This window comes from Globicephala melas, chromosome 16 (genome assembly GCF_963455315.2).
Source record: "Globicephala melas chromosome 16, mGloMel1.2, whole genome shotgun sequence".
NCBI classification, from domain to species: domain Eukaryota; kingdom Metazoa; phylum Chordata; class Mammalia; order Artiodactyla; family Delphinidae; genus Globicephala; species Globicephala melas.
In genome coordinates this window covers 60,584,843-60,607,693 of record NC_083329.1, presented here as the reverse complement: position 1 = coordinate 60,607,693, position 22,851 = coordinate 60,584,843, and the positions used below count along the sequence as shown (strand labels likewise).

Genomic DNA, 22,851 nt, shown 5'->3' with positions numbered 1-22,851 from the left:
GCGATTGGCAGATCAAAACCTGCCTGATTCACCCAGGCTGGCCTGACACTTTCTCCCAGTGTGGTTTCCTGGGGCCTCACTTATTGCCTTTTAGAAGCAAAAGCGGTCTTCCTCTCAACTTCAGGGAGCTGAGAGGCTGTGAGAGACAACCAGGGTGACAGATGTAGACCCCGCTTGTTGGGGGCCTCTTTCTCACTCCTGGAAGATCTGGGAGATAACAACATGAAGCACTGAGCAGAGGGGTGGAGAGTCGGGACCATCCTGCTGGGTTCATCCAGGCTCTACCTTGCCTCCATCTGGACGCTAACCCATCCTAGGCAGGTGGCAGCTGCCCTCTTTCCCTGGAAAGAGCTGGTGTGCTGGGAGCTTTGCAGTAAGGCAGAGCTGAGTCCCGAGCTTGGCCCCTCCTCGCTCTCTAAACCTATTTCCTGCCCTTTACAATGGGCTAAAGCCTCCAAGACCATGGTGAGCGCTGAAGAGGAGAAAGTGGATAGAATCCCCAGCACAGTGCCGGTCCATGAACACCTGAACTCTCTGCCTGAAACACTAATACCAGTCGGACCAGGCAAACCTCTGGAGAGCAAACAGTGGCCGTAGCTGCAGCCCTTCAACCTCGTTAAGCCAAGCTCCCCCTCTAGGGCCCTCTTGCTGTTGCTCCTTCCCCCACCAACCCATCCTCAGGGCCAGGGAGCGCACACGGGGTGCGCTGGATCTGGGGGCCCACCGCAATCACACTCCTGACATGGGGGTCCTGAGCCTGGGGGAGGGCTCTGGGGAGAGAAAGTGGAATTCTCTGGGGGTTGAGGTGGGGGAAAAAGGGAGGAAAAGCAGATGCAGCAAAGTCTAGAAGAGGTTTCCCCTTCCACTACCACAGAGCCAGCCACCCCCCCGGCTGCCTCCCCCACCAAAAGGCAAAGGCACGTTCGCGGCAGCAAACATACACACGTATTTGCAGTACAAACGAGCGGCAAACCTAATGATTCGTGATCATTATTTGAAGGGTCCCACTGTTACAGATTTATTTGTCATTTCTTGTAATAACACCGATGGTAATGAATTCATTTGTATTAATGTGAGTGTCACGCGGACTTCCGTCGAAATTCTGCATTAATTAATGTACCATTAAAACAAAGTGTCGCCCAATTAATATCAAACGGAGGTAAGGCTGCCAGGGTCCTCATCATCTGGGTTGCATTTGTAATTCATGGTATTAGCACCCCGCTTAATGAAAGTCATCTGCAATTCCTACCCACGGTCTCTCCTACTTCCTAGGGGAAGGCCAATGCGCCCTCAGAGCCACCTGCACTGGGCACCCTGGGGCCAGGAGGAGGACGGCTGGGGAGGAGTCTGTTTCTTGGTAGAAATTGGACTCCACGCTCTTAATTCCAGGTGGGGCTTGGGGAGACCCTTGGAACTTCCTGACCGGGTTGGTCATTGACTTGAACCAGCCAGGACATGTGTGGAGGCGCCGTCTCTGGGTTCTGTTAGGGAAAGGGAGGCTGGTTTGCTTTTTGGTCAAGTCTGGTCTTAACAGATGAGGCCATGCTGTCCTAGGACTGCCTTCGAGCAGGATGCATCTGGGATTCTGGGTCTCCATCTTGTCTCGGGGTCAGTCTGGTGGTCTTTGTGTCCCCAGATTTTGGCTGTCCCCAAGGCCAGTGGCAGAGTCCATGGCCCTTGGTCTACCATGCACAGTAGACCAAAGAGTTGGACTTTCCCCCCTGTTCCTCCGACAATACCCTCGGAGGAGCCCTCTCCCCAGAGCAGTAGCAACAGATGCTCCACCCCACCCCAGCCTTTAGAAACCTCAGGACCCCTGTCATGGGAACGTTCTCAAGGGCAACATAGCAGGGAACTGTCCCCCTCCCCAGGCGTGTTCCTTCGATGAGTGGATCTCCCTGGGTCACCCCCACCAAAGCAGAGAACGGGAGGCTGCCATTACCTGGTAATAACGAGGTTTGTCACACTGCTGGGAGCTGCTGCCACCATTACTGTGCACCAGGCACTGGGCTAAGTGTTTCATAATCATTACTTCATACCCATTTTCTAGATGAGGAAGCTGAGGCTCCAGGAGTTTCACTACTTGCCCAAGGTCACATGGAAGTGAAAGAGGGGGCAGGACAGGCATCTGGGATGGTTGCACTGATGTCTTAGTGTCTTCCCGCCCTTTCGGGACCATTTGAGAGCTAGTGAGACAGAGCCGCAGGGGTGCAAGGCCCCTGGCTTCCTGACCCCTGGTGCCCTTTGTTCTTCCCAGAATGTCCTTCCTCAGCTTGTCACCCTCTCTCAGGGGCTGTGCTCTGCAGTCCTAGCACAGGGCAAACACTTACCCCCAGCGGTGGGGCATTTTAACCTGTGTTCTGTCCACATGAGAGTGTTATGTATCTCAGTAGAGGGCAACACCCTGAAAAGAAGGAAAGGGAGAGAGAAATGCCTTTATCAATCTTTGATTCAGTACATGCTGCCTTTATATCTTCTGAAGACAGTCTGAAGCAAAGGGGCTGGCTTTGTAGCGAGGGAGCCTTGGATTAGATTTCAGGAAGGACTTAACAGTCATACCCTTGTAGAGCAGGAAGGGAATGTGGAGATAATGTGCTTCAACTCCCTCATTTGACAGATGAGGGCTTGAAGGCCAAAGAGGCTTGTAACTTGTCCAGGGTCCCACGGAGACCACGTTGATTCCAGGTCTTCTGTCCCCCAGCCCAGAGCTCCTTGTACCTGAAGGATAAGAAAGATGGATGTTCAGGGAATCACCTCCCGTCCTTGCTAGGACAAGGGAGGGGGAGGTCAGGGAGTAAGCACTGAGGTGGGTGTCTGCCACCACTGACTACCTATGTGACCTCAGTCAGGTCCCCTCCACTCTTTGGGTCTCAGCTTTCTCATCTCTAGAATAGGGCGACTGGGTAAGGCGGGGCTTCTCCCCCCAGGCTGTACATGAGAATTCCTCTGGGAACTTAAAATCACAGAGGCTGGGGTGAGCCCTGCCGTTGATATTGTTTAAAAGCTCCCCAGGTTTTCTAATACACAGCCAAGGAGCGAACCACTGGACGAGGTGATTTCTAAAGTCCTTCGTCGCCATGAGATTCCCAGTCTCTCTCCACTTATTGAAGATTAAACCATTTCCCAAGGCCCCGCGGCCCCAGTGAGTTCCTGCAGCTGTGCTCTCCCTGCCTGGGTCCTGGTCCCACCAAGCCCCCTCTCTCCAGCCTTCACCATCCCTCAGCTCCCCTGCAGCCTGGTTTGCAGCCTCCCCCAGCCTGTCTGCCTTTAAGCCCCCAGGCACGTGACAGGTTCCACTTATCACATCACACCACCTACTGCTGAAGGGCCGGCAGCAGTAGCCATGGCTATCAGAGAGGCAAAACCCACACCAGGACTTGACCACTACTCCTGCCTGCCCCGGCCTTTGCTGCCCTCTTCACCTGGCCCTTCAGAACGCACACCCAGCTGGGGACGAAGGGGCACACCGATGGGTGGAGCCCAAGGGGCAGGGGGCGGGGAGAGATGAGCAGGAGAAGTTGCATTGCTTGAGCTGTCTTCTTATTCAGAATCCATTTGTTAGCCTCAGCTTCCGTAGATGTAAGGCCACCCTAAGGAGATTTGCATATTCATTTTGTTTACCATGATTCATCATCATGCGGGGGAACGAATTTGGGGCTGGGAGATGGAGATGGACCCTCATTTGTGAGCCATGGAGCTGTGCACAGAGAGCTCAGGGCAGCACTGGAGGCCCCACACACCCAGAGTGGACTCCATTAGGACAGAGATGGGGGTGCGTGCCACAGGGAGAGCCCCCCAACCCTGCCTCTCATCCGAGGCTTTTATCTCTGCTGAGAGCAGAGCAAGGACCTCAGCCTTCAGAGGCATCCCCTCCCCTTCCAGGCCTTCCCACCAGAAGTAACGTTTACAAAGCACTTTACAGTTTATAGACCCTTACACCTGCCCCACGAGATAATAACATTATGGTAGAGCCCAAGGTTTGTTGAGCCTGTGTTATGCACTAAGCACTTAATGTGTGTTATCTCCCATAAGCCTTATAAGAGTCCCATGGGACAGGTTTTCTTATTATGCCCATCTATAACTATGAGGAAACTGAGGCTCAGAGAGGTTGCCTAACTTCCCTAAAGTCACACAGCAAATAAAGGGTGGAGCTGGGACTCGTATAGAACGTTCCCTTTCGCTCTTGCTTCCTCAAAGCCTCCCTTTATCGTGTCTCTTTTCTTCCCCACAAATAACCACTTGTAATTGCTCATAACCGTTTTTTTTTTGTTGGAAAGATAAAGAGTGTGAGTGTGGGCAACGCAGTCTTGTACTGTGTTGCTCCATAAACGTGTCTGGGATCGATGAATGAAAGAACGTGGCAGCTCCTGATAACTGACGCCTCCCCTTCCAGCACCTTCCTGGTGACGCCTGGCTCCTGTAAAGTCCTGAGCCTGGAACCTCTAGATGGCCTAAGTCATTCTGTAGCAACCCCTTTAAACATCATTAGTAGGCCCTGGCACTTAGCCAGAATGAGAGGATCCCAATTTCTCAAGGTCATCTTGGCCATCCCCCTGCTTTCTGGACCTGGTACCCTTTGCTCACTGAGCACTGAGCACAGCATAGCGCGGTGGTTAAGAGCTTGGGCCCTGGTGCAGCCTGCCTGAGTGCAAATCCCAGGGTTCCTGCTTAGTACACATGGCCTTGGACATTCAGAGAATGGGGATAGTAATTCTGTCTGCTTCACAAGCTGCCAGGAGGATTATACAAGATAGATAATGCATGGAAAGTGCTGGAAACAGGGCCTGACACACAGGAAGTCCTCAGTCCCCTAGACCCCTGGAGCGCCTTTTCTTTTTAAAAAAAATATCCTAAGGATCTCCATGCATCTATCAGTTGCCACTTTCCAGAATCTACTAAGTCTCAAGACCAGCCACGTCATGCCTCCGCCAAACCCTGTTTCTGTCCTGGACTCAGCCCCCTAGGCTCAGGGACAGAGTCCTGGAACCCAGATGACCCTGGTTCTGGACTCCAGGGTGGCTTTTTAGAGAGGACTCTTCTATAGGTTACATCATAGCTTTCCCTAATTTTTTATCTTAGAATTTTCTGCTTCTGCAGAAGGTTGTAAAGATTTTGTTTTGGGCTTTGATTTTTCAGAATGACTTATTTTATCTCCCTCGCAGCTCTGTGTGGAAGGTAGTGCAGGGACTGCTGTACCCATTTCCTGGATGGGAAGACTGAGGCGTCAAATGTTTGCATTGATGTCCTGTAGCAACAGAGAAGGAAGTCACACGGATCGTTGTTGGAAAGCCAGAACGTGACCCAGAAGAGTTTGAGGACAGTTGTTTCTGTTTTTTTTTTCCCCCAATCAGGCCAATGTGCATGGGGGGTAATCGTCGCTGAATGGATCCTTTCCTGCCTCCAGAAGCTGGTTTCCAAGTCCCTTGTGGGGGAGGGAGCAGGGGAGGCTCCCAGGAGTCTGTCCGACTACCTTCTCAGTTTGGGGAAGGGTGGGAGGGTAAAAGTGAACAGCTGAGGTCTGGATCTGGCCTCCACTGCCGTTACTCCTCCCATGCCATAGAGAGGGAGGTGGGAGCCCAGCCCTGAGGAAGGGGGTGGTACCGCCGCCGTTGAAAGCAGCATGCCATGGGGACTGGAGCTGGCGTGGGCCTGGGGGCCGCCTCGCCAGCGCGGCCCTTCCCGTCCCCTTCTTCAGCCAGCTGCTGGGCTGCTCTGCCGGCTGTGCACCGTCCAGGAGGCACCATGCCTGGTGCTGCAGCACGTCCCTCCCTCAGCTCCTGCAGGTCACAGGTGAGAGGGGTAGAGGTTGGCTGCAGGGGGGCAGGTGCAGGGACAGCCCTGGAGTGTGGGAGCTAAAGAGAAGTGGCACGTGGGGCGGGGGTGGATCTCGAAACCCTTCTGTTACTCATTCTGCAGGAAGGTCACTGGGCTGGGGTAGAGATGCTGCTGTGTGTGTCGGGGGGGTTGAGAAAAATTACCTGGATCTCCTGAATCTCTGAATTAGAAGGTAGCTGGGGCCATTTCACACTTGGATATCCTACCTGGCTTTGAAAACCAAACTTCTGAGAAGAAGGAAGGAGGTCCCTGATGTCCCTCTGCTGAGGCTTCTCCTAGTCTTGCACACCCAGCACCTTTGTAAAGCAGAGCCTGGGAGAGTGGGCAGGAGAGGGTGTCTCAACCTGAGCCTGGGCACGTGTCCCTAGAAAGCCCAGGCAGCCAGGCCTCTTCCGGAAAGGGAGGGAGCACCAGTTCCCTATGCTGGGTGGTGACATCTGCTGTCTAGGGGAGCTATCAGCAGGAATGCCTGTGGAGAGGGCACAGGTTCCTCGAGCAAAGGTAGACCAGCGCTCTGGGGGGCTGCTGTGTAGACCAGTCTGACTAAAGCAGAGGTTCTCAATGGGGCAAAAATGAAAGATGAGTTTGGAAAGGGAAGCTTTGATCAGACTGTGGTGACGTTCAAGGCCCAGGAGGAGTTTTTGCCTTGGACAGAAGAGAGGAGCTGGTGATAGTGTTTGAGGAGGAAAATGAGATCGGGGGGTGGATCAGTGCTTTAGGGCAGTGACTTTCCAGGATTAGTTACGGGAGCAGGGACGAAAGAGGGGAGGCCACTGCAGTGGTTCAGCCATAGGGAGATTTTTTTCAATTTTTATATTAATTTTATCAGCCATATATGCATGAGCTTAAAAGTCAAATAGTGAAGCTAGTCTTATAATAAAAATAGCAGTGCCCTGCCTCATCCTTTCCCATTCCTGATTCCCATCCTGAGATAACCTCGTTCAATTTCTGTTAGTTACCTTCTTATTTCCAAATTGCATGCCTATAAATTTTTCAGTTTTAGATACTATCTATCGACTTTCAGCTGTGAAGGATGAGAATTGCACTTTTGCACCACCCTCTACCTCATCTTTGCTGCACACACACATACACACACACACCACTCTTAATATGCTCCACCCATCCTCCCAACATAATTGTATCCTTCCTCTTAGCTCAGACAGCATTTAGTGTATACAGCATTATAATTACGTAAATATTATTCACAGCAGAGCCACATAGTGTACAGTACTGTCATTATATTTCCTCTGTAATTATATTTCCTCTTTTGTTTTCTCTAGAATTAATAACTACCTCTTTTTCGTTTGCTTGCTTAGTGTTCTATGAACCTATCATTTTTTTCATCCCTAAATATTCTGACATAATTGAATACCTCTTCTCAATGTATTACAAGAATATTGATTTTTTAATTCAGTTTGTATTTTTCTTGGCAACATTCTCCCTGGAGCATTCATCCTCCTGCTTCAATCTGGACTGACTGTGCTCTGGTTGGCTTGCTATTCTGGAAGCTGAATGGCTAAAGAGACCTGATGTAGGTTAGGCCTGGGGGAGGAGAGGGCATTCACCCTAAGAATATCTAATGTATTAGGTCCAGGTACATGGGTTCCCTATTATCCTCTATCTTGGTTTATGCCCTCATTTTGGTGGCGTACACCCTTCAGTAATTTCCTGAAAAAGAATTCATGGGATTTTTTGTTTTACTTTGAAAAATGTGTTTATTCTACAGTCATATTTGTTGATAGTTTGGCTGGGTATAGAACACTAGAAGGAAAATAGTCTTCTTCATAATGTGAAGTCATTTTTCCTTTGTGTTCTGGCTGTTAAGAACTTTGATGCCATTTTGATTCTTGATACTTTGAGTGTGGCCTTTTGTTTTCTCTCTGAAAGTTTCTAGGATTTTTTTTAATACTCAGTGCTTTGAAACTTCATCATTTTATGCTTCAGTGTGGAGCTGTCTTCTGAACACATAGTGTGGTCTCCTTCCATTTGGAAGCATGTCCTTCAGATCTGGGAGTTTTCTTATGTTACTTCTTGGATAATTTCCTCCCCTTCTTCTGCTCTGTTTCCTCTCTCTGGAACCCCTATTAATTAGGTGTTGAATCTTCTGAACTACACTAATTTTCTTCTCCCCCATTTTCCAGCTCTTTGAGTTTTGTCCTACTTTTAGAGAAATTTCTTTATCTTCCAACTCTTCTGTTGACTTTTTACTTTCAACTAGCTCTTTCTTCCTCTTGAAAGATTATTTCAAAGATGCTGTCTTGTGTTGTCTGTCTAAGCTTGCTAAAGATACTTATTGTTGTTACTCCTTTTTACTGTTTTCCTCTCTGTTTTTCACATTAGAGGCTCTTCTCAAATGTATACTTGACCTTTAGTTGTCTGTTCATATTTAAGAGTGAGTTCACATTTACCTGCCTGGAAGCTTGCTGTGTGTATTAGGACAGGGTAGGGAGGGGTGCTGCTTATTAACCAGTGGGCTTCGCTATGGGATGATTAGGTGAGGACCTGGATTTTTTTTGTAGGAATTCCAACATGTTAATACTTGTGTTTTCTCTTAGGTCAACTTTCCCTATCTCCTGCCTGGCTGTCAGTCTCCAGGAGGCTAAATGGCTAAAGAGGCCTGATTGGAGATGGGAGTGGAGGGGAGATGCAGCTTTTCACTTAACCTCCCTGTTTTCAGCTGCCTCGTCCAGCTCCCAGTCAGAGTCCAGAGCCCAACTAACTCAGCCCCTCCAGAAAGCAAAGCTCCTATCTTCTGCAAGAGTTGGGGAAGGCATCTGGGAGTCTTACCACTCTTCTTAAAGATTTGTAGCCAGTCTTCCTCTTTTGAGCATCACCTTAAGTCTCCAGTTCCTGAGCTTTTCCAAGATTCTGAGGTGCTGGCCTAAGTTTCGGCTTTTCCATCTCTCATAAGGCAGGTTCCAGTTCCATCTGTTTCCAGGATTCTGTTGGCACCTCTCATCTGTTGTCACCTCCTCTCCTATTCTTTTTGCCCTTATGGATTTATGCATTTTTAATTTCCATATTGTCATTTTGGTGAGGGGGTTGGGACAAAACCAGAAATCAATGGAGGTGTTTAATCTGCCATGTTTAACAGGAAGTCCCGATTCTGTTAAAACATTTATTGAATGCCTTCTATGTGCAAGTGACAGTGCTAGGACCTCGGAGGTGGCCAAGGTAAATCACAAAGAGAAGGGGAAGGATTTGAGGAATGTTGAAGGAAGAACTGCCAGGCCCTGGTGATTGATGAGGAGTCAAAGTCAGGAGACAAGGGCACGTCCAGGATCACTCCAGCAGGCGAAGAGACTGGCGGAACTTGGGAAGTCAGGATGGGCGTTAGGTAAGCACTTTGATGGAGGTCTTCCTGGGATTCAGAACAGGCGGTCCACAGCCAGAGGCTGAGAAGGAGCAGGGCCTCAGAGACGGGAGGGCACTGAACTGCTTCCATGGAGATGCAGAACAGCTGAGAAGGCCAGCCCAGCCCAGGGAAAGTGCTCGAGCCATGTGAGGGTGTGTGGGACTTGGGGCCCAGCCCTTTGGGGCCCCTCCTGCCCACAGAGCTGGCACCTCCACCTGCCAGTCTGCCTGGCACTCAGAGCAGACCCAACACCTTTTAGAGTCCAGTGCACATCACCCAAGAGAGAACGGACACTGGTCCACAGAAGAGATGTTGTAAAATGATGTCTTCTAGACCCCTCTGCAGAGAGAGGTGCTGGAGCACTGTGTACATGTGTGGGTGTGTGCACACACCGTGTGCCCTCTCCCGACCAGAATGGGGCCACCTGAGGCATCCACGGAGGCCTCTCCTGGTTCTCTTCCCTGCGCCACTTCTCTCCTTGGACCCTGCTCTCGGCTGGTGCCCACACGTGCCTTCTTGCCCGTTTGAGAAAGAAATACAGCCCACGTCTCTCATAGACCCCACTTCCCCTCCCCCATAAGCTGGAATGCCACAAAGCCTCCCAAACTTCATACCCTCCCCAAGCACCCCAGGAGGCCCCTGGCTTCAGAGTCACAAGTGAAAAAGCACCTCTTTGGCATTCAGGGGAAACCAAGGCACAGGCGCCTCCACTTTGCCCTGGTACCACCCCACCCCTCCCACCCACCCACCCACCTCCCCCCCCGCCGTCAGAAAGGTCTCTACTTATGACTTTAATTCTTCTTGTCACAGTGGGAGCCCATTTCCTTATCCCCAGTGAAAGCGTGCAAATTTTGAGATACCTTCTTCCTTCTGAAATTCTCTTTGGGCTAAAGCTCCCCACCAACCCTCTCTTCTCTAATCCCGCCAACCTGAATCTCCCATCTTTGGGTCCCTTGTCATCCCCAGCCCTTCCACAGAGGAAATGAACCACTTCCGCTTGAGCAGGGGCCCTGAGCTCACTTTCCACCCTCATCTGCAGGGTCCCCAAGGTCTGGAGACACAGAGGTGACCTGATTTTGTATCCTTCTCCCACCACTTACAAGCTGTGTGACTTTGGACAAGTTGCTTCATTTCTCTGAGCTTCCATTTCCCCCATCAGGGAAAAGGAGGTAATGAGATACAACTTGTAAACATGCTGACGGATGAAGGGTGGAATCCCTGCCCTGCCCTGCCTCAGGGACCAGCAGCCCAGCCTCTGAGCCACAAGCTTGGCCCTGGAGGGTCTATTCCCAGCTCGGAGCCACCGAGGCGCCCTCACCTTGTCGGAACTCCATCTGTCAGGAATTTATTACTAATGCATTTTATAACAGGCTTTATAATAAGATATTAAAGACTGTGGCAGCATCTAGCAAGCATTCCATAAATATTAATAACGCCTTTAGAGGTGGCACCTATCGTGGAAACGGTTGGGCTTGTTCCGAGGTTTGTTCCAGGGTTGAGAATAAATCTAGCGGGCGGGGAAGGAGGGTGCACTGCGAAGATGAGCGAGTATGGCGTGCTGTTTTCTTTTTCCCATCTTCCTTTCTCTTGCTGCTTTGAATTTTTATAATACTTCTTTTCCTTTGTTCACAACTTTTCCTCCGTAATGTGTCTTTTGCTCCCTTAACTTTTCCTCTCCTTTCTCCCCAACTTTCTTCCCTCTTTCTTCTCTCACAAACTCTCTCCCTCCCATGCCCATTTCCCTTTGGCCCCCAGTTCAGCCCCTTTCATCACCCCATCCTATTTTTCTTTGACCCCCTGTGGTCTTCCTGCCGCCTTTCGCCTGGTCTCCTTTCCCCTTGCTTTACACTCTCTCCATCTCTGTTTCCCCTGTCCTGCGCTCTGCCTCTCTGTCTGGCCCTCTTCCTGCCTCGCTGCCCGTGTGCCCCCCACCTCTTCCAGTGAGCACCCTGAGCCACCTCTGTAGAAGCCCGGAGTGTAACGTGACTCACACTGCGTTTGAGAAGTGAGCTATTTTTCATTATTATTAACGAACAAGATCTCTTGCACGGTAGAACTTTGCCAGAGTCTATTCCCTTGTCACCCCAAGAGCAGCAAAAAGATTTATTTGTCTCTGAATTGCGCAGGGTGGCCCATTTACAGCAGGTCCATCAGAAGTGATGTGGAGCTTAAATGTGAGCTGGAAGAGGCAGGGGCCTGCCCTGTATGCGACCTGCGTGGAGTGGGCCCCTCGCTGAGAGGGACAGCCCAGCAGGGGCAAGGGATTTGCAGGGGATGATGCCTAAACACACTCCCCGGACCCCAGGCAGCGTGGGCGGTGCATCTGGGGAGATTTCCCTTGAAATGACTCAGAAGCAGTGAGGGAGAGGATGGGGTTGGACAGGGGATGCAGTGGAAGAAGGGGCTCTGGAAGCAGAGTTGGGACAGAGAAGTGCGCTAAGAGGCCTGTTTTAGGAACAGGAGTAATCACGCCCTGTGGGGCCTTTCCTCCCAAGACCAGCTGCTCCTTTCCAGCAAAAAGGTGGAACCAGAGTTGCCCTAGAATGGGGCTGCACGCCCCCCCCCCCCAGCCGAAATGGGCCTTTTGGCCCTGCCTGCACAGCCCAGGCCCACCTGGCTATGGTTCTGTAGACCCTGAACTCCAAGGCCAGACACCGTAGGGGGTAGGGGGCGCCTTCCCCCTGGTCTCCTGTCTCCAGGCAGGCAGAAACTGGCTCTCTGGGGCATCCTCCTCCAGGCCTGTCCTGGCTAATTGTGTCAAGCCCACACCCCTGCCACCCCACATACATGCTGATCATTTCAATGGCCTGGATGGATTTGCATGTTAAAAGGAGTGTCTGGGGACACTTAGAAAGAAGAGGGAGCCGGCATTCCTTCACCCAGGCTGCAGGCCGCTTTCTTTTTCTTTTTTTTTTTTTAAATCTTTATTGGAGTATAATTGCTTTACAATGGTGTGTTAGTTTCTGCTTTATAACAAAGTGAATCAGTTACACATATACATATGTTCCCATATCTCTTCCCTCTTGCTTCTCCCTCCCTCCTACCCTCCCTATCCCACCCCTCCAGGCGGTCACAGAGCACCGAGCTGATCTCCCTGTGCTATGTGGCTGCTTCCCACTAGCTATCTGTTTTACGTTTGGTAGTGTATATATGTCCATGCCACTCTCTCACTTTGTCCCAGCTTACCATTCCCCCTCCCCATATCCTCAAGTCCGTTCTCTAGTAGGTCTGTGTCTTTATTCCTGTCTTACCCCTAGGTCCTTCATGACATTTTTTTCTTCTCCCCATATTACTTCCTGTGCCCTCAACAGTCAGCAGTACTGGCCATGAGCTTTGCTCTCTGTGGCCCAGCTGTGGGCCTTAAAGGGGCCAAATCCCAGCAGGCGAGGGGCAGGGTTAGCCTGCGGCAGAGCTGTGGGGTGAGGAGGAATTGCCCGCGGCTGGATGTGTTCTGGGGGTGCCAGTGGGGCAAGGAGCCAAGACCTATGCAGGGCAGAGTGAGCAAGTGGTACCAACAGGAAGGACAGCGTGGACTGTGTCTCAACACCACAGCCAGGGACAGGAAGGGAGGGCCAGACAGGGGCTGTGAAGGCTGGGGCCAGGGAGGCCCTCAGAGACCCTTGTCTCTGCTTTTCTTCTTCACCGTGCTCTGTTCTCACTGCAGATGGGCTTCCTCTGCCACCCTGTAACTGTGGCTTCTGTGTGACTTCCGGCCTGTCATGGTGCCCACTCTACCCCAACCAGGTAGCAAGAATCTTTTTTTCAGTTCCCCACAGAAAACTGATTGAGTTTCCAAGGCCCCATCTGATTGGCCCGCTTGAGTCAGGTGGTTACCCCTGGACCAATCACATGTGGCCTAGGCCTGAAGCCACTTGGTACAAACATGAACACCTAGGTCCATCCCTTTGAGCAGAGCTGTGGGTATAAAGAGCATCTCTACTCGGAAGGCGGGTGGGCAGGGAGGCAGTGGTTGGTGTCTCCGGGTGAGGTGAGAAAAGCACTTATATATGAGTCAGAGCACCCAGTTTCCAGTCACAGCTCTGCCATTAACCACCTGTGAGATGGAGAGCGTGGAAGCGCATCCCCTCACTTTTCCCATCTATAAAATGGGAGACTAGGCTGGCTAATCTCCAAGGTGCCTTCCAGCTTCTACATTCAAGCCGTCCCTGAGGGGTGTGTGGTCAGGCCTGGCCTTCGTGCTCAGGAGCTTCCTTGGCCTCCAAGCACCCCTCCCACCCCTGCCTCAGATCCCACCCCTCCCAGCTCTTTGCCAGGCCTATTTAAAACCATTTCTAAGTTATGCAGAAATTGAATAGGTTTTCACTGCAGGGCATGAAACATAATCCAAGAAGGTCGGACACAGGACCATCCCTTATTTTCCCCCTTTTCCTGTCTTCTTGGACCTTGCTCTTAAATCCTCTGATCACAGCCTTCACCCTGGACCATTCGGTATGGATGGGTGAAATACCCTCTCCTCCCTGAGGCAGGGGGCTGGAGAGCTGATGTTCTCGCAGGAGCCGTCCCTCTCCTCTGGGCACTAGCTCCACGTGGCGTGTACTCTGAAGTGCTGTCTCGCTGCCTCACAGGGGGCTGGTCACTCTGAAATCGGAACATGTCCATCCCTCTCGTGGCAGGAACTACAGGCTTCGACAGCGTGCTTTGTTCTGGAGCTGGGGGCTGATGTCGGCACTCCTGCGATGTGCATGTTGGACCTAGAGATGGGGGCGGGGGGAAGAGAGAGAGCTGTAGGTTAGCTGAGAACCTCATAAAGACCTCCTCGAGACCAGTGCCGCCGTGGTGGCGTGTTGGGGTGGAGGCTGGCTTCGCTGAGCCCAGCACCCGGGGAGTACAGTTTCTGGGGTTTTGCACATGGTGGCTCGGGGTAGGTCCTTGCAGAGTACCTGGGTCCATCAGGGTCCCCCAGGAAACAGTTCATCTCGGATAGTTTCGGTAAAGGCATTTCGGTGAAGAGACAACTTCCAGAGGGGGGCAGACCTAGGGGGACATGAAGGGACGTTGAGGCACCAGAGACTAGCAGCAATGGGAAGCTCTTTCTACTCCTAGGGCTGGAGGGGCAAGGGGAGGGGCTGGAGCGCACTGAAAACTGGGGCCAGGGAGGAGAGGCTGCTGGGTTGGAGCTAGAGGGATTGGGGAAGTGATGCCCCAAACTCTTTCTCCTCCCCAAACTCTGAGCTCCTACCAGCCCCTCCCATTGGCAGAAGCCAGCCTCCAAGGGAGCCTAGGAATGCAGTCCCCTGAGGCCGCCCCGGGTGGGGGAGGCGGGGCGGGGTGGTGTCATGGCAGAGCAGGGTACTCGGTACATCTGGGGATTGCAGACAGGGAATGCCCAGTGCAGTAGCATTAATAGTCATCGTGTTTCTTTATGCCTCCCTGCCCTACCCTTGAAGGTGTTCTTGTCGGCCATCCTCTAGAAGGCATTCAGGCAATGAAATCACAACTGCCGTCTTCTAAGCACTTATTATGTGCCGGGAAGTTTACACTCATGAGCTCGAGTGCTCTTCACATTAACCCTATGAGATATTATTAACTTCGGTTTACAGAGAGGGGACTAAGGATCAGAGAGATTAAGTAACTAGCCCAAAGACACACAGTGAGGCTCGGGTTTCAACAGAGGTCTTTCTATCCCTGAAATCCTAGCACTTGTCCAGTCTACCCCCTTGTGTACTTGATGCTCTTTTGGAGGGAGAGAGAGCATCTGTTTTCCAAGCCACTGCGATGGGTAGGGCAGACCTAGCAAAGGCAGAGCAGGTTCAGGAACTCAGAAGTGTAAGGGAGCCTGCTGGGTTGGAGAAATACAAATAGCTCTACCTGCCAGGAAATAGTAAGCTGATGAGAAAAGAAACTACACGTGATCTTAGCCAAAAGGCCAGGATGCGGCGCCTGCCAGGAACTGAAGTGTGGAGGGGGAGAAAGCGCAGGACCGCGGGGGCCTGTGTCCCGTGCAGAAGGGCACTGGGGCATCATGGATGGTATGGAGGAGAGGGTCCTTGCCCATCTGCCCCTGTCCTTACTGCTGGTTGGAGAAGGACAGGATCTGAGCCTGTCCGTTCAGGCTGACACTTGCCTGATGGGGGAGGGGCAGCACACTCAGAGAGAAACAATGGCAACGTCGTGACATTGTCCTCTGGAGGCCCTTTCCAGACTGACTAGGGGCCTTGCAGAGAACACCCTTGCTTCCAGCAGCTAGTCCTGGGGAAGGGCTGACAGTGTACCCGAGAGTGGTCCCCAAAGAGAGAAGCTTCTCAAGGTAGCGCCAGGGCCCAGGTCATGGCCAGCAGCAGGGAGAGGGGGCAGTAATATGAATGCCCTCCTTGGAAGGAGCCCTGCAGGTGTCAGAAGGGACCCAGTCATTTGTCGCAGTGTCAAAAGATCCCAGAGGGCTAGGAATGTTGTCTCTGCCCTCAGGGAACTTCCAGTCCAATCCCTCACTCCTGGCTGGGGGGTACCACCCATGCTGGCAGGTGACCTCAGCACTGTGCAGAAGAGTTAGGGAAAGAACCGCCATCGAGGTTTAGAGACGTGTTTAGAATAGAGCTTAAGAGCATAGGCTTAGCATTAACTGCACCTGAATTCAAGGCCTTCTCCGCCACTGCCTAGCTGTGTGACTTGGGTGAGTTACCTAACCTCTCTGAGCCTCAACTTCCTTTTCAAAAGTGGGATAATAGCAACCACCTAGAAATCTGCTTGTTACAGAGCTGACAGGTACAGCCTACTGTACAGACATGGCACATAACAGTCAGTCAGTCAGTCAGTCAGTCCCCGGGAGCAAGGATTGTTTCTTCCTTTCTGTCTCTGGGCAGAGCCTCGTTAAGTTGCCTGTCTTCAGATGTGTCCAGAGCTCACTAAGTTAGGAATAAATTTACTCACGCAGAATTTTGCAGTCATGACTTACATGCCAGGCATTGTGGTGGGCGCGGCGGTGATGAGAGCTGACAGTTGGGCAGAGGATGCGAATACGCAGATACTTAGAATACAATGTGCTAAATGCTGTCATAGGGATTCGTTCATGTCTTCATAAAGGGTATTTACTGGACACCTGCCATGCGCCAGGCACCGTGCTGGGCAAGGCAGATAGAACCCTAAGGCTTCCATGGAGCACATGTGCTATGATGGAGACAGGCACTGGCCGAGGAATTACAGAAGAATGCTGGGTGATGAACCATTCCAGGGTGCTGTGGGACTCTTGAGTATAAATAGTGGCAGGGGTTGGGGGCGTGGTAGGAGCTGACCTCGCTTAAGGGTCTGGAAGGCCTCCATGAAGAAGTTACATTTAACCAGAAACCCCAAGTCAGAAAGGGGCAGGGGTCTGTCTATACACAGTGTATAGCAGAGGGAATCATGGAAGGATCCCAGGAGGTGGTGATGTTTGAGCAGGCTTTGTGGGCCTCTCTGGTTACAGGCTGCCATGGCCCAGGCATGGCAGGTGGATGCCCCAACCATGGGCAAACCAGGTAATCTCTGTGAGCCAGGCAAGGTCCCCAGACTCTCTGCCACATCCCCGTATCACTTACCTCCCAGCTCCCTGCCCTTGAAACCTCCAATACGCAGACTCCTGGCTGCCCTCCAGAGCAGCCCGTGCCTGAGGCTTGGGCAGCCAAGGGGCACCTGACAGTGAAAGCAAAACCGCCAAGAAACGGGGTTGGGGACCAAAAGACCCTCATGCGGAACTCCAGGACGAGCAGATCATCTTTGGAACTGGTGCTGTTACAGCCACCAGGAGGCCATCAAAAAAAGGAAAAAAAAAATAGATGGTGCATTTTAAATTCCTCTGAACCCTCTTAGAATAAAAATGATAAAGCCGCAGGTCTGGCTGCCTGGAGGACCATGGTTAATGGGCTTTGGGGGAATAGTCACTGACGGAGGCAGCTGCTCCAAGCTCCAGCTCACCCTTTTATTTGCTTTTTTCACCCCCAGGACACGCCAGTGGGGACGCCCATCTTCATCGTGAATGCCACAGACCCCGACCTGGGTGCAGGCGGCAGCGTCCTCTTCTCCTTTCAGCCCCCCTCCCCGTTCTTTGCCATCGACAGTGCACGTGGCATTGTCACAGTGATCCAGGAGCTGGACTACGAGACCACGCAGGCCTACCAGCTCACCGTCAATGCCACGGTGAGTCCCGGCACCGGGGGCCCAGACAACCAGATGTCAGCCTCTTCCCACCCTCAAAGGGAGCACAGAACGTCAACCTCGTTCCCTGCTAGTCAAGGCTCATAATGGTGATGCTGGTGATCAACAACAGCTGATGTTGCTGAGGGTCCGTGCTCTGTCCCTGGTGCTGTGCAGAGCACTCAAATGGATTGTCTCCAGTAAACCTCACAACAGCCCTATGTCATAAAAGTTAAAGGACCCATTTTACAGATGAGGAAATCGAGGCACAGGAGCAATTCCGTGACTCGCCCACAGTCACCCAGCAGCTGGACTCCAGTGCCTGCACTGGTAACCCCGTGGGGCATTCCTAGTGCAGGGTGTCCTCTCACTCTGTGGGACACAGGACAGAGGTGTCAACCCAGCTGTGTCCTGACACCACCCAACATGCAGGGGCCAGAGGGTCCAAGCAAACTAGCCACTGCTCTAGAGTGGCGATTCTTACACAGAAGAGAGCACCCGTCTGCACCAAGCGCCGTGCTGAGTCCTGGGAATTCCAGGATGAGTTAGTCAGGAGAGGGCGGTGGGAGAGCAATAACTATCCCATTTTATAGCTGACACTGTTGAGACTCACAAGCTGATAAGTAGTGGGCAGCAGGAACCCAAACCCGGGTGTTCTGACCCCCTAGTCCACTACCCCCATGGTCAGGAGTCTCTGAGTCTCCAGAACAGCACTGCTGCTTGGACACTGTTGCCAGCTGTTATCAAGGGCCTGGGGGCCAGGCAGGCCACACCCTCAGTAGGGTTCCTCCCCTGCACGCCCCTCTTCCCCGCTCCTGGAGCCTTCAGCCAGCAGCAGGGCGAGCCGGCCTGCTGTCCCTTAGATCTCTGTTTACAAAGCTCAGGTCAACAGTGAAACAAATCACAGGAGTCCCTCTTGACCCTCCAGGACCCATCAGCCTGGCACACAGCATCCACCGCCTGGCCCCAGGTCACTGCGAGGGGGCTTCCAGTAGCGCTGGGGGCTCCACTTGCAGTGACATGGGGCCAGAGCCCAGGGGAAGACACACTGGATTGGGTCCAGGGTCCAGTTTGAAAGATGGCGTTCCCCCAGGATTGGACAAGATCCAGAGAGGCCCCCCAAACCAGGAAATGCAAGCTTTTCCTTTGTACCTGGTCCAGCGGCCCCTGGGGAGGCCACTGCTGATGACACCCACATTCCTTCCTTCTCCCCTACTTAAGTGGTAGTGGCCCGGGAGGACGTGTGTGCTGCTATTCGGAAAACTGACTTCTGGGATCAAGGGCGCTTGCAAGGCCAGAATCCACTTTTTGGACACGCCTGTGCCCTCCCGCAGTGCCTTGCACACCCGCTTGGGGTGGTGATCCTCCCGCCACTCTCCATTTGCACACACCTGGGCCCAGAAATGCACAGATGCTTGCTCTCTTTCTCACTATGAACTCGTCCCTGTGGGATATTTTCCATCTACCATAAAAATGGCTTTGGGCCAGTGGGGAAGAGAGCAGAGCTGGCCACAGGCACGAATCTGGGTGGCCAGGCCTGTGAAGAGGTCTAGCCTCAAGCTGGGATGGTGAAGCAGTTAAATTGCCATTAATCTTCCAGAGATCAGGCCTTGAAGCAGCGGGAGAGGAGGGGCCCTAGAGCTCCCTTGGGTCATGATGGCTCCCCCACCTGATGCACAAGCCCCTCTCAGGGCTGACGCTGTGCCCTTGGCCTCTGGGCATTTCCTCAAGGAGATTCTCCTGTGTGGCATCGCAGGGAGCAGTGTGGGTCCCCAGCCACTACTGGGTGGGTAGCGGGTGGGGAAATGTGGGACTCCCCTGGGAACAAGCTGCTGAGAGCTGTAGGTGCCAGAGTGACAGCTGGAAGCCTGGCCAGGTGCCTGCTCAGCCACGTGTGCCCACTGCCATCCCCTTTCCCCAGCCGTGGGGTCCAGGGTGGGCTGGACGGGGGCATCCGTGGCAGGAGCAGGGCTGCAGCCACAGGTGTGGGACAGGAAGGGCAGGTGCCACGCTGGACAAAGCCAGCAGCCCACAGAAGCCTGGTAATGGCCAATCAGAACCACTGGCATCCCCGGCCCCAGAGTTCAAACGACTTCCTGCCAGGCTTCACCCTCTGGTCCTATCTGCCTAGTGGTCATTCCAGGGCCTAGCTGAGAGCTCTCACCATGGTGGTCCCCAAGCCTGGATTGTGAGCCCCATCATCTTGGAGGCTGGGAGACTGTCTCCCCTGTGGTCCAAGGGGCCCAGCTCCCCCTGCCTCCAGACTCTCCCCTCCCTTGCTGCACCCACGACCCATCCCCAAAGCCCCTCCATCCTCTCCCCGGCTGCCCCTGAGGACTCGTAGGCCAGCCAGCCCTTCCTTCTCCTCGAAGGCTCAGCAGCTGTGTCTCTGGAGGGCCGGAGCAGGCACTAGGCTTGCTGTAACATGGGGAACGCCTCGCATCACTCACATCACCCCAGACAGACCAAGGGAGATCTAACCCAAGGACAGTCCCTCCTCAAACCCCAAACCAGAGAATTTACAAGGCCTGGAGTCCATAGAGGTCATTCCGGGTGTCCCTTCATCTCACAGAAGAGGAAGTTGAGACTCCAAAAGGGGAGAGAACTTATTCGAGGTGACCCAGCAAGTTAGCACCTGGGCTGATATTAGGGCCCCAGATCCAGACAGAGCAAGTTTTTATGTCAAAAGGACCTAAGTTTGAGTCCTGGCTATACACTTACCAGATGTGTGACTCGGGGCAAGTTACTTAACCTCTCTGAGTCTCTGTTAAATCTGCATAATGGGCACATAATACCTACAAAAGCAAGTGAAGTGTATAGTACAGAGCCTGGTATATAATCTCTTCAGCATGTAGTTTCTGTTCTTGCTGGCTATCGTGATTCAGTAGCAGCAGCTATTTAAGCAGTTTATCACGTTTAGGGGAATAGAAGATGGGTTTGGGGTTTCCTTTCTTGGTGATCTTTCACAGGACCACATTTCCAGCTAGGAGGGTTTAAACATTGCCTGCCTGGCCACATGGCCTGCGTGACCTCTCAGGATTCCTTCCCAGAGTCCCACAAATGTCACAGGCCCTGGAGCGCCCCCTACTGGTTCTAAAGGAAAAGTTGCTTGACCGGTAAACCCAGCGTGTAGAGCAGGGATACAGGTTCCGGAGTAGCCCCCTCTGTGGTCAAAGGGCCTTTCTTCTGAGGAACCCCCATCCTAGTCAATTCCCTTGCTGCCCTTGGATGAGAGGGGGCAGGAAGTGGGCATGGAGGGGGCAGTGGCCCCTGACTGAATCCAGAGAAGGAGCTAAGGGCAGCACCATCGCTTTACCCCAAGGGCAGTCAGGCCTAGGCTGGGCGGGGCCAGAGATGCGGCTCTACCCCAGGCCTGCTTTGTGACAGTGGATAAGCCGCCTTCCACTAGGCCTTGGGGACCCTGTTTGTGTTTTCCTGCACAGGTCAGAGATCACTGAAGGTTCTTAGAGTTCCTGAGCTCCGTGTGCTAATGCCCTTCCCTGGGGGAGTGTGGGAATACATGTGTACGCATGTGCACACGTGTTTGTGCACGTGGGTGTCGTGTGTGTGTCCATGTGTGTGCATGCCCACAACATCACTTAACCTAAGGCTGTGTATTCTTTGTTCTCTAAGGATCAAGACAAGACCAGGCCTCTGTCCACCCTGGCCAACTTGGCCATCATCATCACAGACGTCCAGGACATGGACCCCATCTTCATCAACCTGCCTTACAGCACCAACGTCTATGAGCATTCTCCTCTGGTAAGACCCTCCCCGGCCCTTGTGAGACTTCCCTCTGCACCTCTGGTAGGGATGGGGGCCCTGTTTGGTGGGATGGGCTCCTTGGCGTTTCCTACTCCCCCAAACCCCTATGCATGGCAGTGATGGGTGGCCCAGCACAGTGAAAACCCAATCCCCTCTTATACCACACCCCACCTCCTCGTTCTCTCACTTCATCCCTGGAGGGCTCTGAGTGGCAAAGAGCAAAGACTGGCTAGTGCAAGCGAAGGGCAGCAGTTCAGAAGGATTCACATGAGATGACGGGGATGCCCGTGGAAAATCCAGCCTGGGCTGGAGAGCAAATGCGGACTCAGCCAGGCTCCCCAAAACATCAGTGGGGCTCAGCCATGCCCCCCACGTGTCAGTCAGTCAATCTGCCTCTCTCAGCCAGCCATCACTGCCCAAGGTGGCGGCCACCTGCCATCCGCCCCACAGGCCTTCCTAGGCTTGGCTCTTCCCTGAGAACTCACAGCTCCGGCTGCCCCTTCTGACTGCCCAGACTTTGGGTTTCCCAGGGCCACGTGTTCAAGAGAGGCACCTGATTGGCCGTGGTCTGATTTTTTTTTTTGGCTGCGTTGGATCTTCGTTGCTGCATGCGAGCTTTCTCTAGTTGCAGCGAGCAGGGGCCACTCTTCGTTGTGGTGTGTGGGCTTCTCATTGCAGTGGTTTCTCTTGTTGTGGAGCACGGGCTCTAAGCGCGTGGGCTTCAGTAGTTGTGATGCGCAGACTCAGTAGTTGTGGTGCACGGGCTTAGTTGCTCCGTGGCATATGGGATCTTCCCGGACCAGGGCTCGAACCCATGTCCCCTGCATTGGCAGGGGGATTCTTAACCACTGCGCCACCAGGGAAGCCTGGCCATGGTGTGATTTTGTGCCATGTCTCAAGGTCAGAGGTCACCAGCCAGCCTGTAGATTGGCTGCCCGTGGGCCATGTTTCCACCATGGTTGTCAGCTGTGACTGGGGGTCTTAGAGACAAAGCATGCCGCTGCCCCCGGGCAGGGGCTGTGGGTGGGCAACTTTGCTCAGCTGTGGGCCAGGCAGGCAGTACTAGGCATCCCTTGTCTGGTAGCCATCCCTGCTTTCGTACAGACTAGAACAGAACACCCGCTGTGGGCTGATGAATTGGAAAAAGGTGGCTCCTCGGGCAAACACAACCCCTGGACATGCAGCTCGGGGAACAGCTCTGTGGAAAGAAAACTGTGCCCCGCCTTCTGGGAACTAAACGTGCTTAGAGGAAAGACGCAGCTTTGAGAGCCAAGGGGGGCACACACCTGAACGTGTGGCTGTTCAGCGCCCCACGTGCATGTCTGCACAGGCTCTCAGAGTTGGGTACAAGTGAGAGGCAGGCTCCCCCGACCGGAGTGCAGGCCATGCTCCTGGACCACCACAGACCAGGAAGCCTGCCCTCCGAGTTTGGGACCATGGTCTGTCCCGACCATTGGCCTCCTCCAAGCACCATACTGCAGCCTCCAGGTATGAGGGGGTATCCACTTCTTGGGGCCGCTTGTGGGCTGGAGGGTCTGACGAACAAGTTGGCCTCCTGTTGCAGGTGTCTGAAGCTGCTTCGAGGGCAGAGGGAGACATCTGAATGTCCCCACCCCAGCCGTCTCTTTCTTGGTGGTCCATGGACAGCAGGAGCTTGGGCTTTCAAGACTGTAGGCTGCCTCCCTCAAAACCTCTTTGCTAATAAGCACTCATATTCTCCTCCCTGACCTTTCAGACGAGGTGGGCGCTTGCATCTGCCCCCAGCCCCT

General features: G+C 53.1%; 1 protein-coding gene and 1 pseudogene across 1 annotated transcript in view; one reads left to right on the top strand and one right to left on the bottom strand.

The window, feature by feature from the left end:
* Nucleotides 1-22,851, top strand: part of LOC115856345 (cadherin-23) — a 371,688-nt gene that overhangs the window by 104,383 nt on the left and 244,454 nt on the right. The window contains exons 6-7 of the mRNA XM_070043924.1: nt 17,126-17,320; nt 20,951-21,079. Of these exons, the coding sequence (XP_069900025.1) occupies nt 17,126-17,320; nt 20,951-21,079 (324 nt within the window). The remainder of the gene's footprint in view (nt 1-17,125; nt 17,321-20,950; nt 21,080-22,851) is intronic.
* Nucleotides 14,910-15,089, bottom strand: LOC115856501 (U2 spliceosomal RNA; annotated as a pseudogene).